The sequence below is a fragment of the Balaenoptera musculus genome, chromosome 11 (assembly GCF_009873245.2).
Source record: "Balaenoptera musculus isolate JJ_BM4_2016_0621 chromosome 11, mBalMus1.pri.v3, whole genome shotgun sequence".
Lineage (NCBI taxonomy): Eukaryota > Metazoa > Chordata > Mammalia > Artiodactyla > Balaenopteridae > Balaenoptera > Balaenoptera musculus.
The window spans coordinates 52,670,425-52,683,369 of record NC_045795.1 but is presented as its reverse complement, the minus strand read 5'-3'; the positions used below and the strand labels follow the sequence as shown (position 1 = coordinate 52,683,369).

The 12,945-nt window shown below is 46.1% G+C and overlaps 2 protein-coding genes across 7 annotated transcripts in view; one reads left to right on the top strand and one right to left on the bottom strand.

The window, feature by feature from the left end:
- Positions 1-9,369, top strand: part of UBP1 (upstream binding protein 1) — a 67,803-nt gene extending 58,434 nt beyond the window's left edge. For 2 of the 4 annotated variants that reach the window (XR_005021773.1, XR_005021774.1), the window contains 6 exons: positions 2,400-2,490; positions 3,244-3,353; positions 4,396-4,538; positions 5,255-5,306; positions 6,064-6,228; positions 7,342-9,369. Coding sequence is in view for 2 of the 4 variants with exons in the window: in XM_036868232.1 (XP_036724127.1) it covers positions 2,400-2,490; positions 3,244-3,353; positions 4,396-4,538; positions 5,255-5,306; positions 7,342-7,379 (434 nt within the window). In the remaining 2 variants the exon portion in view is untranslated. The remainder of the gene's footprint in view (positions 1-2,399; positions 2,491-3,243; positions 3,354-4,395; positions 4,539-5,254; positions 5,307-6,063; positions 6,229-7,341) is intronic. The other 2 variants (XM_036868232.1, XM_036868234.1) reach the window with 1 other exon arrangement.
- Positions 3,392-12,945, bottom strand: part of FBXL2 (F-box and leucine rich repeat protein 2) — a 92,926-nt gene continuing 83,372 nt past the window's right edge. Inside the window, exons 14-16 of one of the 3 annotated variants that reach the window (XR_005021775.1) lie at positions 12,021-12,233; positions 11,147-11,374; positions 3,392-3,852 (exon numbers count right to left, since the gene is read on the bottom strand). Coding sequence is in view for 1 of the 3 variants with exons in the window: in XM_036868235.1 (XP_036724130.1) it covers positions 11,267-11,374; positions 12,021-12,233 (321 nt within the window). In the remaining 2 variants the exon portion in view is untranslated. Of the gene's footprint in view, positions 3,853-10,406; positions 11,375-12,020; positions 12,234-12,945 lie in introns of those variants that run through there. The other 2 variants (XM_036868235.1, XR_005021776.1) reach the window with 2 other exon arrangements.

Genomic DNA, 12,945 nt, shown 5'->3' with positions numbered 1-12,945 from the left:
AAATAATTTTTGCTTTGCAGTAAGTTGCAAAAATAACACAGAGATGTTCCAGTGTACCCTTCACTCAGTTTCTCACATACTTATAGTACAGTATCAAAACCAGGAAATTGGCATTGGTGCTATGTGTGTATACAGTTCTGCATCATTTTATCACATGTATAGATTTGTATGCCCACCACCACCGAAGTTAGGATGCAGAATCTTGTCATCACCACAGGGATCTCCCTAATTACCCCTCCCCCACCATCCCTAATACCTAGCAACCATTAATGTATTTTCTGTCTCCATGATTTTGTCATTTCGATGTTACATACATGGAATCGTACAGTATGTTAACCTTTTTTTTCTCTCAGCATAAGGCCCTTACTTCTATCCAAGATGTTGTATCAATAGTTCCTCTTTATTGCTATGTAGCATTAGAGGGTATGAATGTACTCAGATATGGTTTTTATAGACTTAAGTTTTTTTCTTGCCTAGTAAGCTAAGGGAGTATTTAGATGTAATTTCAGAAAGGACCGGGCGGTGCTGCTTCAGGTGGTGCTGTAGGAAGCCTGTTTGGAGGGACAGTAATAGATAACGCCAGCTGGGGCAGGGGCAGCATTTCCTAAACATACTTGGACCTGGGACCCTTTCCCGACAGAACACTTACTAACATGTCCTGGCCAAACTCCTCCTGGGCCACAGTGAAGCGGCAGCTGGCTCTCCTTAGCCCATGGTGTTGGGGGACCATCCAAATGCAGCTCAAGCCCTTTAAGAGGAGAGAACATGTGTGCACACAGCTGGCCTAGAGGAAAGCCTGGTTTCACAAAGAACGTGGTTTATTACGTCAGCCCTTTATTGCTGTGCTTGTGTCATGGTTAGTCATTCCCCAGGTAGCGCTTTGTCTCTTTAAAATTGAAGTGGTGGGTGAAAGTCGTTGGCTAGCTGGGATGCACATTTTTATGATCAAGTAAGCCTTTTATCTGTGAAAAACTAATTTAAAAATTTCAGCGTGTTTGGGGGGTGTGGGGCGCATCTTGGAGGCTCACAGGGGAGACAGGGAGAGCACCGCACAGTCGGAAGGCTCTGCCACGAGGGCCCAGGTTCCTGCTCTGTCAGACGACGCGTGTTGTAGTTCTGAGTGGTGATCACTGTGGCTTGGCCTCCTGCCTTTTCCTTCCCCTGTGAGCTTCCCAACGGTAGAAAGGCGAGGAGAGGGAGGCTTCTTTCTCTGAGCCTGTTAGGCAGTCATGTTTTGGAGAGGGCTGTGCACAGTGTCTGTCCAGCTGTGTGTGGCTGAAGGATGGGCACACACGTCTCTGGTCGCTCCCGGGAGCCCTGTTGGCAGAGGTGTGTGTGGAAGGCCCCCTGGCAGAGATGACAGCGTCTGTCTCTGCTTACCTCACTCCATAAACAGCTCCATCAGTGCTCGTGCCTCATGGGAGATGTGCTTCTCTGGTCTTTGTTCTTTTACAAACTAGAAAATTATTAGGCTCTTAACATTCAAGCCCTCAAAAGTAGATAACTCCATTAATCTCCATTATCCACACATGTAAGTGGATATTTATCATATGGAGGTCATACTTTAATCCCAGAGGGCATCTTAATTCTCCCAATAAACTACATCTTGAGCGCCAATAAAAGGGAAAACAAAAGACTGTGGACACACTCAAACATAAAACATAGAAGAGTCTGATGAGCTCCTGTGTCACCACACCCAGCTCCAGAGACGACCAGCCTAGGTCAGTGTCGTTCTCTCCCACTCCCAACACCTTCCCTTTCTGTTCTACTTTAAAGCAAGTGCTAGATACCATGTCATTTACACACCAAATACTTACGGGGGAAACCTTAAGTATAATATGCAATTCTCTGACATACTTTTGTATTAAAACTGGCTGCTGTGATGGAGTTGTTTGTTATAGAATGTTGGACTGTATGTAGCATGTTACAGTATAAAGAGACCTAGTCCTAGCTCTGCTGCCAACTTGTGTGCCTTTGGGCAGGTCCCCCAAACTCTGACTTCCATTTCTTCCTTTTGTAAATTAAAGATTGGTCTGGGTCATCTCAAGGTGAACTATCTGGGGTCAGAATCATGTTTATCTTCACGAGCTCCACCCAGCCAGAATAAGGCAGGCACTGAAATCCTGTACTGGGAAGAGACTTTGCTGTCGGCTCATTGCTCTGATTTTCCAGCCTCTGGGCTTCTGAGTTCCTTCTTGATAGAGAACATGGAGAGCCAGCATTCTTTGGCTGTAAGGGACAGGTATGTGTGTGTGTGTTGTTCATGTGTATGTGTATACACAGGAAACCTGGCGATGGCTTCGAAGGACATTAAACTGTGAAGACAGATGCTGCAAAGTAGCCTGTAGTGCTGGTTCTTCTCCCATTTCCTTGAGAAGATTCTTTTTGCTCTTCTCCAGGTGCCGACTTGTTAAAACTGACAAAGGAGGATCTAGTACAAATTTGTGGTGCAGCCGATGGAATTCGGCTCTATAATTCACTGAAGTCAAGGTAAATACCGTGTTTAAAATGAACTGTTCTGCTTGAAATGAGAACGTGCCCTTGTTCGCGCGGGGACCGCGGGCAGGATGTGTCCACGCCATGTCGGCGTGCGCCCTCGTGCTGCGCGCTGGCCCGCCGTGCTCACGAGGAGACTGTTTTGTGTGCACCTTCAGGCAGGCCCAGATATGATGCAGGCACTGAGGGCAGAGGTAGACTGTAAGACTAGAAATGCACATGGGCAGGACTGTGGTCTGGAAGACGACTGGGGTTGTTGCCAAGAAAACAAACTTCTCATTTAGGTGAGCTCTACAGAATCTATGGTTTTCAAGGTCATGTGACACTACTAAACAGTTATTAAAAATGTAAACTTCTAATTGTGAATTAAAATGATAGAACTGTAAACTGTGCTGGCTTTTAAGACCCATTTACTATCGTTGGTATTTCTAGACTTGTGGTGTGAGAATTCCATTAAACTGAATTTTACTGATGTTAAATTGCTGACATAATCTTGAAACTTAAATTTACCAGCATCTGACCGACCATCTCAATGGTTTAGAGTCTGGATCATCAGATTAGACCACCTGTGATAACCTGTGATAGTTGGTGTGAGGTGTGTGTTTTTATATTCTTCCTAGTAAATTATTTTGTATAATGAAGTAACGTTGTAAAGTTCTCCTAAGGAAATAGACCCTAGATTCTTGTAGCTGTCGCTTGCGCGTGCGGCCTTCCCGCCGGCTCACAAGCGCCATCTTCTGGTTGCAGGTCGGTGCGGCCCCGCCTGACCCTCTACGTCTGCCGCGAGCAGCCGGCGCCGCAGGGGCAGCAGCAGGCAGCGGGTGGCGGGGGCGACGGCGGCGGCGCCACGCCCTACGGTGGGTATGGGCGGGCGGGGGGCAAGGGCACTCAGCTTCCTGCCACTGCCCTTCTGAGTCGGTGGGGACCACCAGGTTGTCCTGGCAGCAGTGAGAGGCAGTGGCCTTTCTCGGCTGTTGTTCTGATAAAATTTAATTTTAAAAGAACAAGTGTAGGGCAGAGTATGGCACCCCTGCTTTAGAGCCTCTCTGTAGTCTTACCTTAATTGTAGTTCCAAATTCTAAGCAAAGGTTTCTGTACTCACACACATGAAAAAACCCTTGTTTGGGGAAGCAAAGTTAAAGCACTGATATTCCTGATCCGTGTTTGGCTTGAGTCAGTAGTAGAGCAGGACCTGCGAGACTCAGGCTCGCTGCAGATGTGCCTGATGCTTTGCAGACAAGGGCTGCTGCATCGTCACGTGTTCCGGAAACAGCTGGGCTTTCTGTGGAGAAGCAGGAGGCCTCATGGTCCACATCCTTAGCTTCTCGTGTGCCGTCTTCTACACTGTTTTTAATTCTTTAGGGGAAAGGAAGAGGGGAGAGGCAGCTTTTATTTTTTAGGATAAATTCCCAGTAGTAGGTTTACTGAATCAAAAACTATGACCTTTTTAGAGTTCTTTTTATATATGGCTAGAAACACATAGCATTTTTGAAAATGGCTTTCTTTCGGTGTAACTTACATACCATAAAGTCCTCCCACTGCAAGTACACAATTCAGCGATACTCTAGTTAGTTTACAGTTTTGCAGCCATCACCACAATCCAGTGTTAGTCCCATTACTCCAGAATGATCATCTGTGCCCATCTGCAGTCACTTCCTGCTTGCTTTTAAGATAAATTAAAACCTCAGATACTTTTGTACAGAGGTTAATGTTAATTAAATTATATGTGTGAGCATAAATAATGTATTATTATATTCACATGGGTAGTAAGGGGAGAAGTATTCTTATCTTTAATTTTTATATTTCTTTAGTACTTTGAAAGGAGTGATCTTCCAATAGATCATGTGGAAAATAGATCAAAGATTACTGCTAAAATGCTGTTCTTATTTTTTATTTCAGTTTATCATGCAATCTACTTAGAAGAAATGGTTGCTTCAGAAGTTGCTCGAAAACTTGCGTTGGTGTTTAATATTCCTTTCCACCAAATTAACCAGGTTTACAGACAGGGTCCCACCGGTATTCACATTCTTGTTAGCGATCAGGTAACTGGCATGCCCTTTCCCCTTTTACACTGGTATTTACTTTTATATGTATTACTGAAGTGCTATAGAAAAAAAATCTGTGACTTCTTTGGCAAGTACTCATGAGAATCATTTTCAGAGTTGGGACTCAAGATTGGGAAGAATTTATAACCGAGAGTTCTAGGTGTCCTGGGTGGTAGAAGGAATACAGGTAAAGGAGAACCGTAGCTCCGATCCCGCCCTCTTTGAACTCCCGACACTGGTGGTCACTGGGGGGCTCCGGGTTAGCGGGCCTTTGGCCCTTTTTAGCAAAGCATTTGAATGTGTTTTCCTTTTGTGTACTATTTGATGGCTGATTTTAAAAAGCTGTGAGGTTAGAAGGGCCGTTCACTGCCACCCCGTGTTCAGTGACAAGCAAGTAATAACAGAAGAGCACCTTGGCAGCAACTTTTTGTTAGTCACTATCACAGAACCCAGCAGCGAATGGCCTCCCCGTGGGCCAGAGGGTGACTGACCAGATCGCAGGGCCCCCATGGGCAAGCACGGTCACCGGGCTGGCCGGTACAGCAGGTGTAAGTCCTTGCTACCTCACACTGCCTATCTGAATTACCATTTTGGCCGTTGAGTCCCGTACTTGTGCAGCTATATATAGATTATGACATTTTTTCTTTTACTACTTTTACTCAGTTAAGAAAAGACAATTGGATCTTAATTATACATCTGCTTTATCCTTCTAGATGGTTCAAAACTTTCAAGATGAGAGTTGTTTTTTATTCTCCACAGTAAAAGGTACGTGTGTCTTGAAATGCGAGAATCATGAAAGATAGTGCGTGCCTGAAATCAGCAGTCATCTTGCGTATTTACTTTTGGAAATGCTGGCTTTACTAATTTTAAGAAGTCTGAAAAAGGAATCAAGGGAATATTTCTAGTGACTGAAATATTGTCGAAATTAACTAGCAAGTAAGGAAGAGGCATCAGTCCTTCTGGATGCCTGGAGAAAAATCCCAGTCCATTCAGCCAACATTTTACTGAGCACCTCCTGTCAGACACATGCCGTTGGTGCTAGAAAGGTCTTCCCCTCCTGTAGTGGGGAAAGGAAACCAGAATTGGTCCATAGATGCACACAGATTACAAATAGGTAATTTAGGTGCGACGAATGCATGGGGAAGTGGGGTTGCTTGTGGACAAGGGGGCCTGGGGAGGGGGACACGCAGCCGTGGAGGCTTCTCTGAGGAGCTGTCTGTCATGAACGCTGAGACCTGGAGCCCGAGGGGGAACTGAACACACGAGGAGCAGCACCCCAGCTGGCGCGGGGCCGGGTACAGAGGAAGGAGCGTGGCTGCTCTGGAGGCCTGAGGGGGCCCGTGGCTGCTGTGCAGGGCGAGGACGAGCAGAGCTGGAGGCGGGTCTGGTAGGCAGTGCCTGGCGGTGGTGGGAGTTTAGATTTTATTTGAAATGCATTGGAAAGTCGGTGATGTTGTTTAAACAGACGAGTAATGTGAATAGATTTTTCTTTTCTTCCACTCTCGCAACTCTGTGGAGACAGATGAGAAGGTGGGAAAACTGGAGGCAGGAGATGTCATCTAGACGAGAGGTGACGGGATCTTGGACGCTGGTAGACAGACAGGGCCCTGCTGGGCTCCACATTGGAGGGAGGAGTGGTTGTGACTCTCACAGGAGCAGCTGGGCAGGCGGTGGTCGCGGTGGAGAGGTAGGCGGGCTTGGGGGAAGCGGCCAAGGCTTCCGTTTTAGGACGTGGAAATCATAGCCGGCTGGGGCTGGCAAGAGAGGCCTGGGCTTGAGGTGTAAATCTGGAAGCCTTCAGCATGTCCGCCGTGACTCAAAGCCGTAGGAATTCTTGAGGTTATGGAGGGAGAGAATGTGAAGAGCGGGCCCAGACGGGGTTCAGTAGAGTTCCAGTTAAAGGGCTGGATAAAGGAGGGGTTTTTTAAATGTGAAGTTACTATGAGAAGAGACCTTTAAAAGTCTGATGAGTTAAGATCTAAAGCTGCACCTCAAAGAGCACGATGTCACGAGTCACCCTTTCCTGGGAAGTTACGCGAAGAGAGCAGCCCACCTTGAAGGGAGGGGCTGAAGTTAGGACTTCACCCTGTGCCTGACATGTCTCGTAAGCCACCAAGTTACCTGCAGGGCTGTTTAGTCTGTGAACTGGCCCACTTTATCTTTTCTTTTCACAGACATGTTTAGCTTAGTACCCTTCTGGCTCAATTTTTCCTTCTCAAAACAATGCAGTTTTTACTCTGCAAAACTCACACTGTCTATAAAAGAGGCAGTTCATACAGTGAACGTGTGGCTGCATCCTGTGAAGGCGGTGGGGTTTCTGGTATCAGGCATCACAGGATGTCCCCGTCCCGCTCAGTGTACTGTTTTCAGACATTGGTCCTTACGGAAAAATTCATTTGTTCCTTGATGAACGCCTGTACTGCTGCTTCTCGCCATCTCCTGAGGAACACTAGGCCATCGCGCAAAAGTAGTGATGTGTTTTTTAAAATGTTTCAGATCTACTTTTGAGGAGTTCAAAAATTATCTCCAGAAAAGGTGGATGTAAGCACCCAGTTTATTGGATAGTCTCTGCCCTGCGCCTTGCCCTCAGATGGGGGGCGGGGCGGGCAAAGGGAATGTGCACGTGACGCTGCCATTGGCAAGAGGGGCTGGAGCAAGTTAGCTTGTTTTCCTCTAGAATATTTAAAGGTACCCTCTGAACTGGGGCGGGGGGTTGTAGAGCTCTAGGAGTGTTCAAAGTAGTCTTGATACTCCAGCCTGGTAAAAAATTGCGCGTAACATCCCTTTCTTTTTTCTGCAGCTGAAAACGGCGGTGGCGTCCACATAATTTTGAAGTGACGTCTTGACGTAGTCTGAACTCTATTCAGCACCAGTTTAAAGTTACGCTTAAAAGTGTGTGAAGACTGAATCCAAGAAGTCTTGGGATTGGATTTTACCGTATGAAATGTTTCATATTGAAAACACAGGATGACCTTTCTTGCGAACTGGATGAGAGGCACGTCTCCTTCGCTTCACTGCCGCGGCCTCGCCCCGGGACAGTGAGCACGTCGGGCCCCGGTGCAGGTAGGCCGCCTGCTTCTCTGCCAGAGAGGCCAGTAGACACAGTCCCTAGAAGCAGCCTTCGCTGTCTTTTTACACTGTATGCGGTTTGGAAATGAATGTAAAGATGTACTGTGGGCATTTACCTTTCTGGGCCAGTTCGGCTTCTGCTGCCCGGACCTTATGCTGACCTGGGGGCAGGGGGGGCACTGGCTGCTGCGGGGCCAGCGCCGAATCCACGTGTGGAGAGAGTGAGGCCGGCGCTGATACGGGCCGATCAGTGGTCGGGAGAGGCTTGGTGCCTTCCTGGAAAAAACCACGTCTGAGGGTGCGCGTCTGCCGTGATCATGCCAGATCGGGGAAGCCCCAAGCCAGGAAGACGGGCGTGAAGCAAACTGCATTATCAAGAGTACCTTGGTGAGAGGATCAGTGTAAATCCTAATAGGTACAAAGACTTTTGTGTTTTTGCTCTGTCACAGATTTATTGAAAAACTTTTTGCTTCTGCTTCCATTTTTAGCATTTTGTTTCTGGTTTTCATTTTTGAAGCCCCGATGCCTTTTAAACTCATGTGGTTTTCTTTCTCCTTTTCCTCCCTCTCTCTGTCTCTGACCACCCACCCCACCCTGCACCATACTGTTGTTAAACTTTTTTAAAGCCCTGTCCCCAACATTGGAAATACACCTAAGCAGGAGAAAACAGTGTGATAGTTTCTGACTTGGTGTTAAGGGGTCTTCATTATCAAGAGTTGAAATTTATTTGTGGAACACTAGACATCACAAACACTATATTGTACCATCAAAATTCCTCACACTTCTCTAATATGGAGCTTTAGTACAATCATGGGTAACATTCTGGTGATTATTTAGGGACTTTTTTATACACCACATAATAGCTTCTTTTTCTATAAAAAGAGTGCCTCTTTCACAAAACCAAATGCTTGTTGGCCAGTATACTTTCCAAAGGGAATCACTGTTTTTGCAATTTTTTCTACTATCTATCATCAGTCATCAATCAATCATTATTATCTCATCTCTTCACCCGAAGCCTTCCCAAAATTCATCAGCAAGCATTTGAGGCCTGTGGTGTACTAGACACAATTTTCTTTTCAAACTTCGATTCCATTTTAATTATACCATCTCTGTCCGTTCACCCAGTGTCTTGGTTTTGAGTGTATTATTTGATCCTTATCTATCTTTGTTCGGGCAGAAATAGGAATGGGTAATTTTGAGTTTAAAATCTCTCCCAGAAGACAAAACTACTTCAGTGGGTGAAAGCTTTGGCATTTTATGTTTTATTCATAAAGGGGGTTATTTGATATGAAAAAGTAGTGTCTCTAAATATTCCATCTTTGGTTTGAAAATATCCATAACTTGTATAGACCCTAAAGCAGGAGAGCTTTCCTTTCCGTCATTTTCCCTTTGCTTCTGTATGACCACATGTTTTCTGTACCAGTCAGTCAGTCACTTGGGAAAGAAGTGAGCTTCTCTCTTAATTGTTTTAGAGTTTTGCTTGTCTATTTAGCATTCCTTTTTGAGTCTCAAGATTTATGGAACAATAAATGTCATTTTTAATGCTGTGTGCTATTTTGAATTCCTCATCAGGTTTTACAAGTGGGGTAAAAATAATTAAAAGCTCATCAAACTTGAAATGACACCAAGCAGCATTGAACATTAGTCTCTCCCAGTGAAACAGGTTAAATTATGGCACCAGCAAATTTGCTACTTTGTTTTTTTAATAGTAGGATGTACACATTTCAGTATAATAAATGTTTTCCGATTGTTTTGCAAATGTGTGTCTCATTTAAAATCCAAGTTCCTGCCAGTGTGTCACCTCATGTCATAGAATCAAGGAGTTCACTGTGTATGTTCTGAGTACACACCAGTCCCAATGTTGTTATAAGAGCTGATGGGGGTGTGTGTTTTCAGTTTGTTTCCTCAAAGCTGATGCAACTGAGGACAGCTTATCCAGTGACTGTGCCACACTTAAAGGGGAAGCAAACCTGATTTTTCTTAACAGAGGTTCTCCTGTTTTGTAGATGCGGTCCAGCGTCATTCAGCCAGAGTCCAGTAGCTGTGAGAGGTTGTGTCCGGGCTCAAAAGAGATAATGTATAGAAGGCCCTGGTCATTTAAATTTTTAAAATAGAAACTATATTCATAGCTTCTTGCAACAGCCATTTTTTCCCCCACACAGTGGTGTAAATGTATATTTAAATAACTGCTATGGTATACACACAGTAAGGCAGCAAAATCATCAGGACTTTAATGCTTATTCTGATAATCCTGCTAATTGATTTATGGAGTTGTATATCCATCTATTTGCCTTCTCTCCCCAGAATGCAGCTGAGGCCTTGTGTCCTAAATGCTTCTAAAACTCTCCACCTAATAGAACCCTAACCCAATTAGAAGTATTGCTGGTCATGGGGAAATTTCTCGTTTTTGCTGTTTCCCTCGGCTTCTCATGAACTCTGGGCTCTTCAGTTTGGGGAGTGGTTACTGAGAAGGGCTGGCTACCATTCACACAGAGATGCAATGAAGGTCACAAATGTGGACAGCACAGAGCAGAAACCAGATCATCTTATCAGATTTCAGGTAACATTAGGAACGCCTGAATCTGGAAGACGGTTTTGCTCAGATTTGTCTGCCATGAGATAATAGCAATAAAACCCTCTGACTTAAGCATTGCAATGGTTTATTCATTTTTATATAAGTCTCAAAGGTGCCAACACTTCACTGATTTTAGTTTTAAGTGTGTACAATTTTTGAATAGTCCTGGTGTAACTTGATTTCTAAGATTTTAAAATAAACTTGGAAAAAAATCACACCCATTCTACATGCATCCATTATTTTTAATTGATTATATTATAGATAACTTGAGCCTTAATTCTGTTTCTTTAAGGTCCCCCAAAGTTTGTGAGACATGACATGATTATAGCTTTTCTATAACAACAACACATTATGTGCCATAGCCTACGCCAGAGCTTATGATTTCCAATCAGGCAACACAAACTGAGTTGCTTTTGTTTAGTTCTTGGTCCCCAAAAGGATATATGACAAGTTGACAGAAACAGAAGGGTGAAGACCTTGCTCCACCCTGTTTAGAGTCCTCATTCTTTGGTGTCTCATGGAAACCTATTAACTTGCCTTCCACGTAAGTCACTACATAGAAAACTGTCGGGCATTATGAATTTGCAGTATAGTCACTTTGATAAAGTTGCTATTTAATCTTCAAAGTGGAAAAGTCCTGCTAATCAAAATGGAATCGTTGTGAATAAAAGTAGGCCACTGGCTGAAGTATCAGGTAGAAAATCAACAGCTTATTTTTCTGCTCAATTTGTGCTAACGCTGATGGTCTGTTTGAGGAATGCTGACAAAGCCAAGGGCAGGAATTTTGTACCTAGGGAGGCACCCACCTCTAGAGATCCAGGTTTCCTGCATGGTCCTGGCTGCACTATGACCACTCTTGCCCTGTGTTAATTGACACAAGGCTTCGAATTGATTGCATCACAGCAGAATAAAGGTAAAAACTATCATGAGAGTTACTGCAGTCCCTGCAGAAGTCTTTTACCTGTAAATGCCTTTCCCAATGGAGAATCAACAGATTTGGATGATGGTGGAGTACGTCAGAAAGACTCGGGTCCTCGGGAGGGAGGGACACCTCATGAAGCCCTGGGCTGGGCAGCTGCTGTCAGAGGATGACACAGCACCTGCATAGCCGCTGTCCACTTCCTCCCGCTGCTGTCGGCGGGGTGACAGGAGCAAAGTAGGCATGGACTTTGACGTGAGGGAGCTGGGCCTGAAAGTAGAAAGGAAAAGTGTAGTCATAAGATAGTTTGGGGATTATAGGCATAATCCTAGAAAAAGCCCACAGTTCTCCTATAGAATCTAGTTCATTCTACCATTAGGCAGATAGTCCCAATAGAATTTCCGGTGTGCGCTAACGCTGCTCCTGTTGACGTGCGCGTCTCCCCAAACGGCACCTTTTAAAGACAAAGGGGTGGTCACCGTCCCTGTGTGCAAACCGAGTAGAGATGTAACAGCTGTAGCACCTGGGGCTGCTTAGGGGTCTAAGTGCAAAGTTGCCTAAACTTAAAGCGTATTCAAGAATGATGCAGGTGAACTACATGCGGAAAGAACGCCACAGTTATTATGACACTTTATACCTAGAAATTAGCAAAAATCAAGCCTACTGATAATGGCCTTAAGTCCCTTTCCTTCTAATAAGTTTGCTAATCAACAGACCACATGGAACCTCCACCCAGACCCATTCTAGAAGTTGACTCTTTCCAGGGTGGGGTCTAATAAGGAAATTTAGAAGAAGTCTAAGAGGATAGTTTGCATAACTATTGGCCCAGGACAGAATGTAGAAAACGGATGTTGATTCTTGGTGTATTTGTCGTTTGCTGAGAAACTGCCAGGTGTGGCTGCTGCCCGACACTTACCCGCATCCGCTTGATGCCCGCGCGGGTGACCTGCTGGCAGTCGTACAGCTCGAGGCGCTCCAGGCCACGACAGTTCTCCAGGTGCTCCAGGGCCACGTCAGTGATGAGGAGGCAGTTGTCCAGTTCCAGCACCCGCAGCCTCTCGTGGCCGCAAGGGCTGTTGCTCAGGTGCAGGATCCCATCATCCGTGATGAGCTCACAGTGGGACAGGCTCTGGAATGAGGGGGAGCACAGATGTTTGCTGGACCCTCTCATTCCAAGGCTCACGGCCCAGGAAGAGCAGGGAAGCCGGCCCAGGCAGCGCCCCTGGGAACCACTGAGCAGCGGGAGGATGGAGCACAAAGCTGTGGGCCCATGGGCAGCGGCTTCTCTCACCTTCCCGCCAGGTAAAGATGGGAACCGACACTGCAGAGGGTGGTCTGCGCCGTGAGGATCCTGAACTCACCTCTTCCCGCAAACAGCGAATCTACAGCTACACAGGGAACAGCTTCCTCCAGAAAAAAACATAAAAACTGGCTGAACGACTCTCCACGCTGGGCAGATGAGAGAAGGCCCGCTTGGAAGCGGAAGGAGAGGCTGGGCCACAGTCTGTCATGAACCCCGGCCCCAAGCGCAGAGACCCCCGGGCAGGAGGGAACTCATAACCTGGAGCTTCTCACTGAGGAGCGAAGGGTTTAACCCCACATCAGGCACCTGAACGTCTAGCTGGAAAAACCAACGCACTCACCTCCGCGAGACCCAGAGACCACAGCAGTGTGAGGAGGAATCCAAAGGGCTTTCACGCCCGGGCCCTCCCCACCCCCAGGGCCAGCTGATGGAGGGGAGCCCAGGCCGGGTGGCGGAGGCCCGCCTGCTAGGTGACACACTGGGGGGCCTGCTGGGGTGCCCCCAGGGCCTGGAGATGGGCGGGGCCATCTTTGCACAT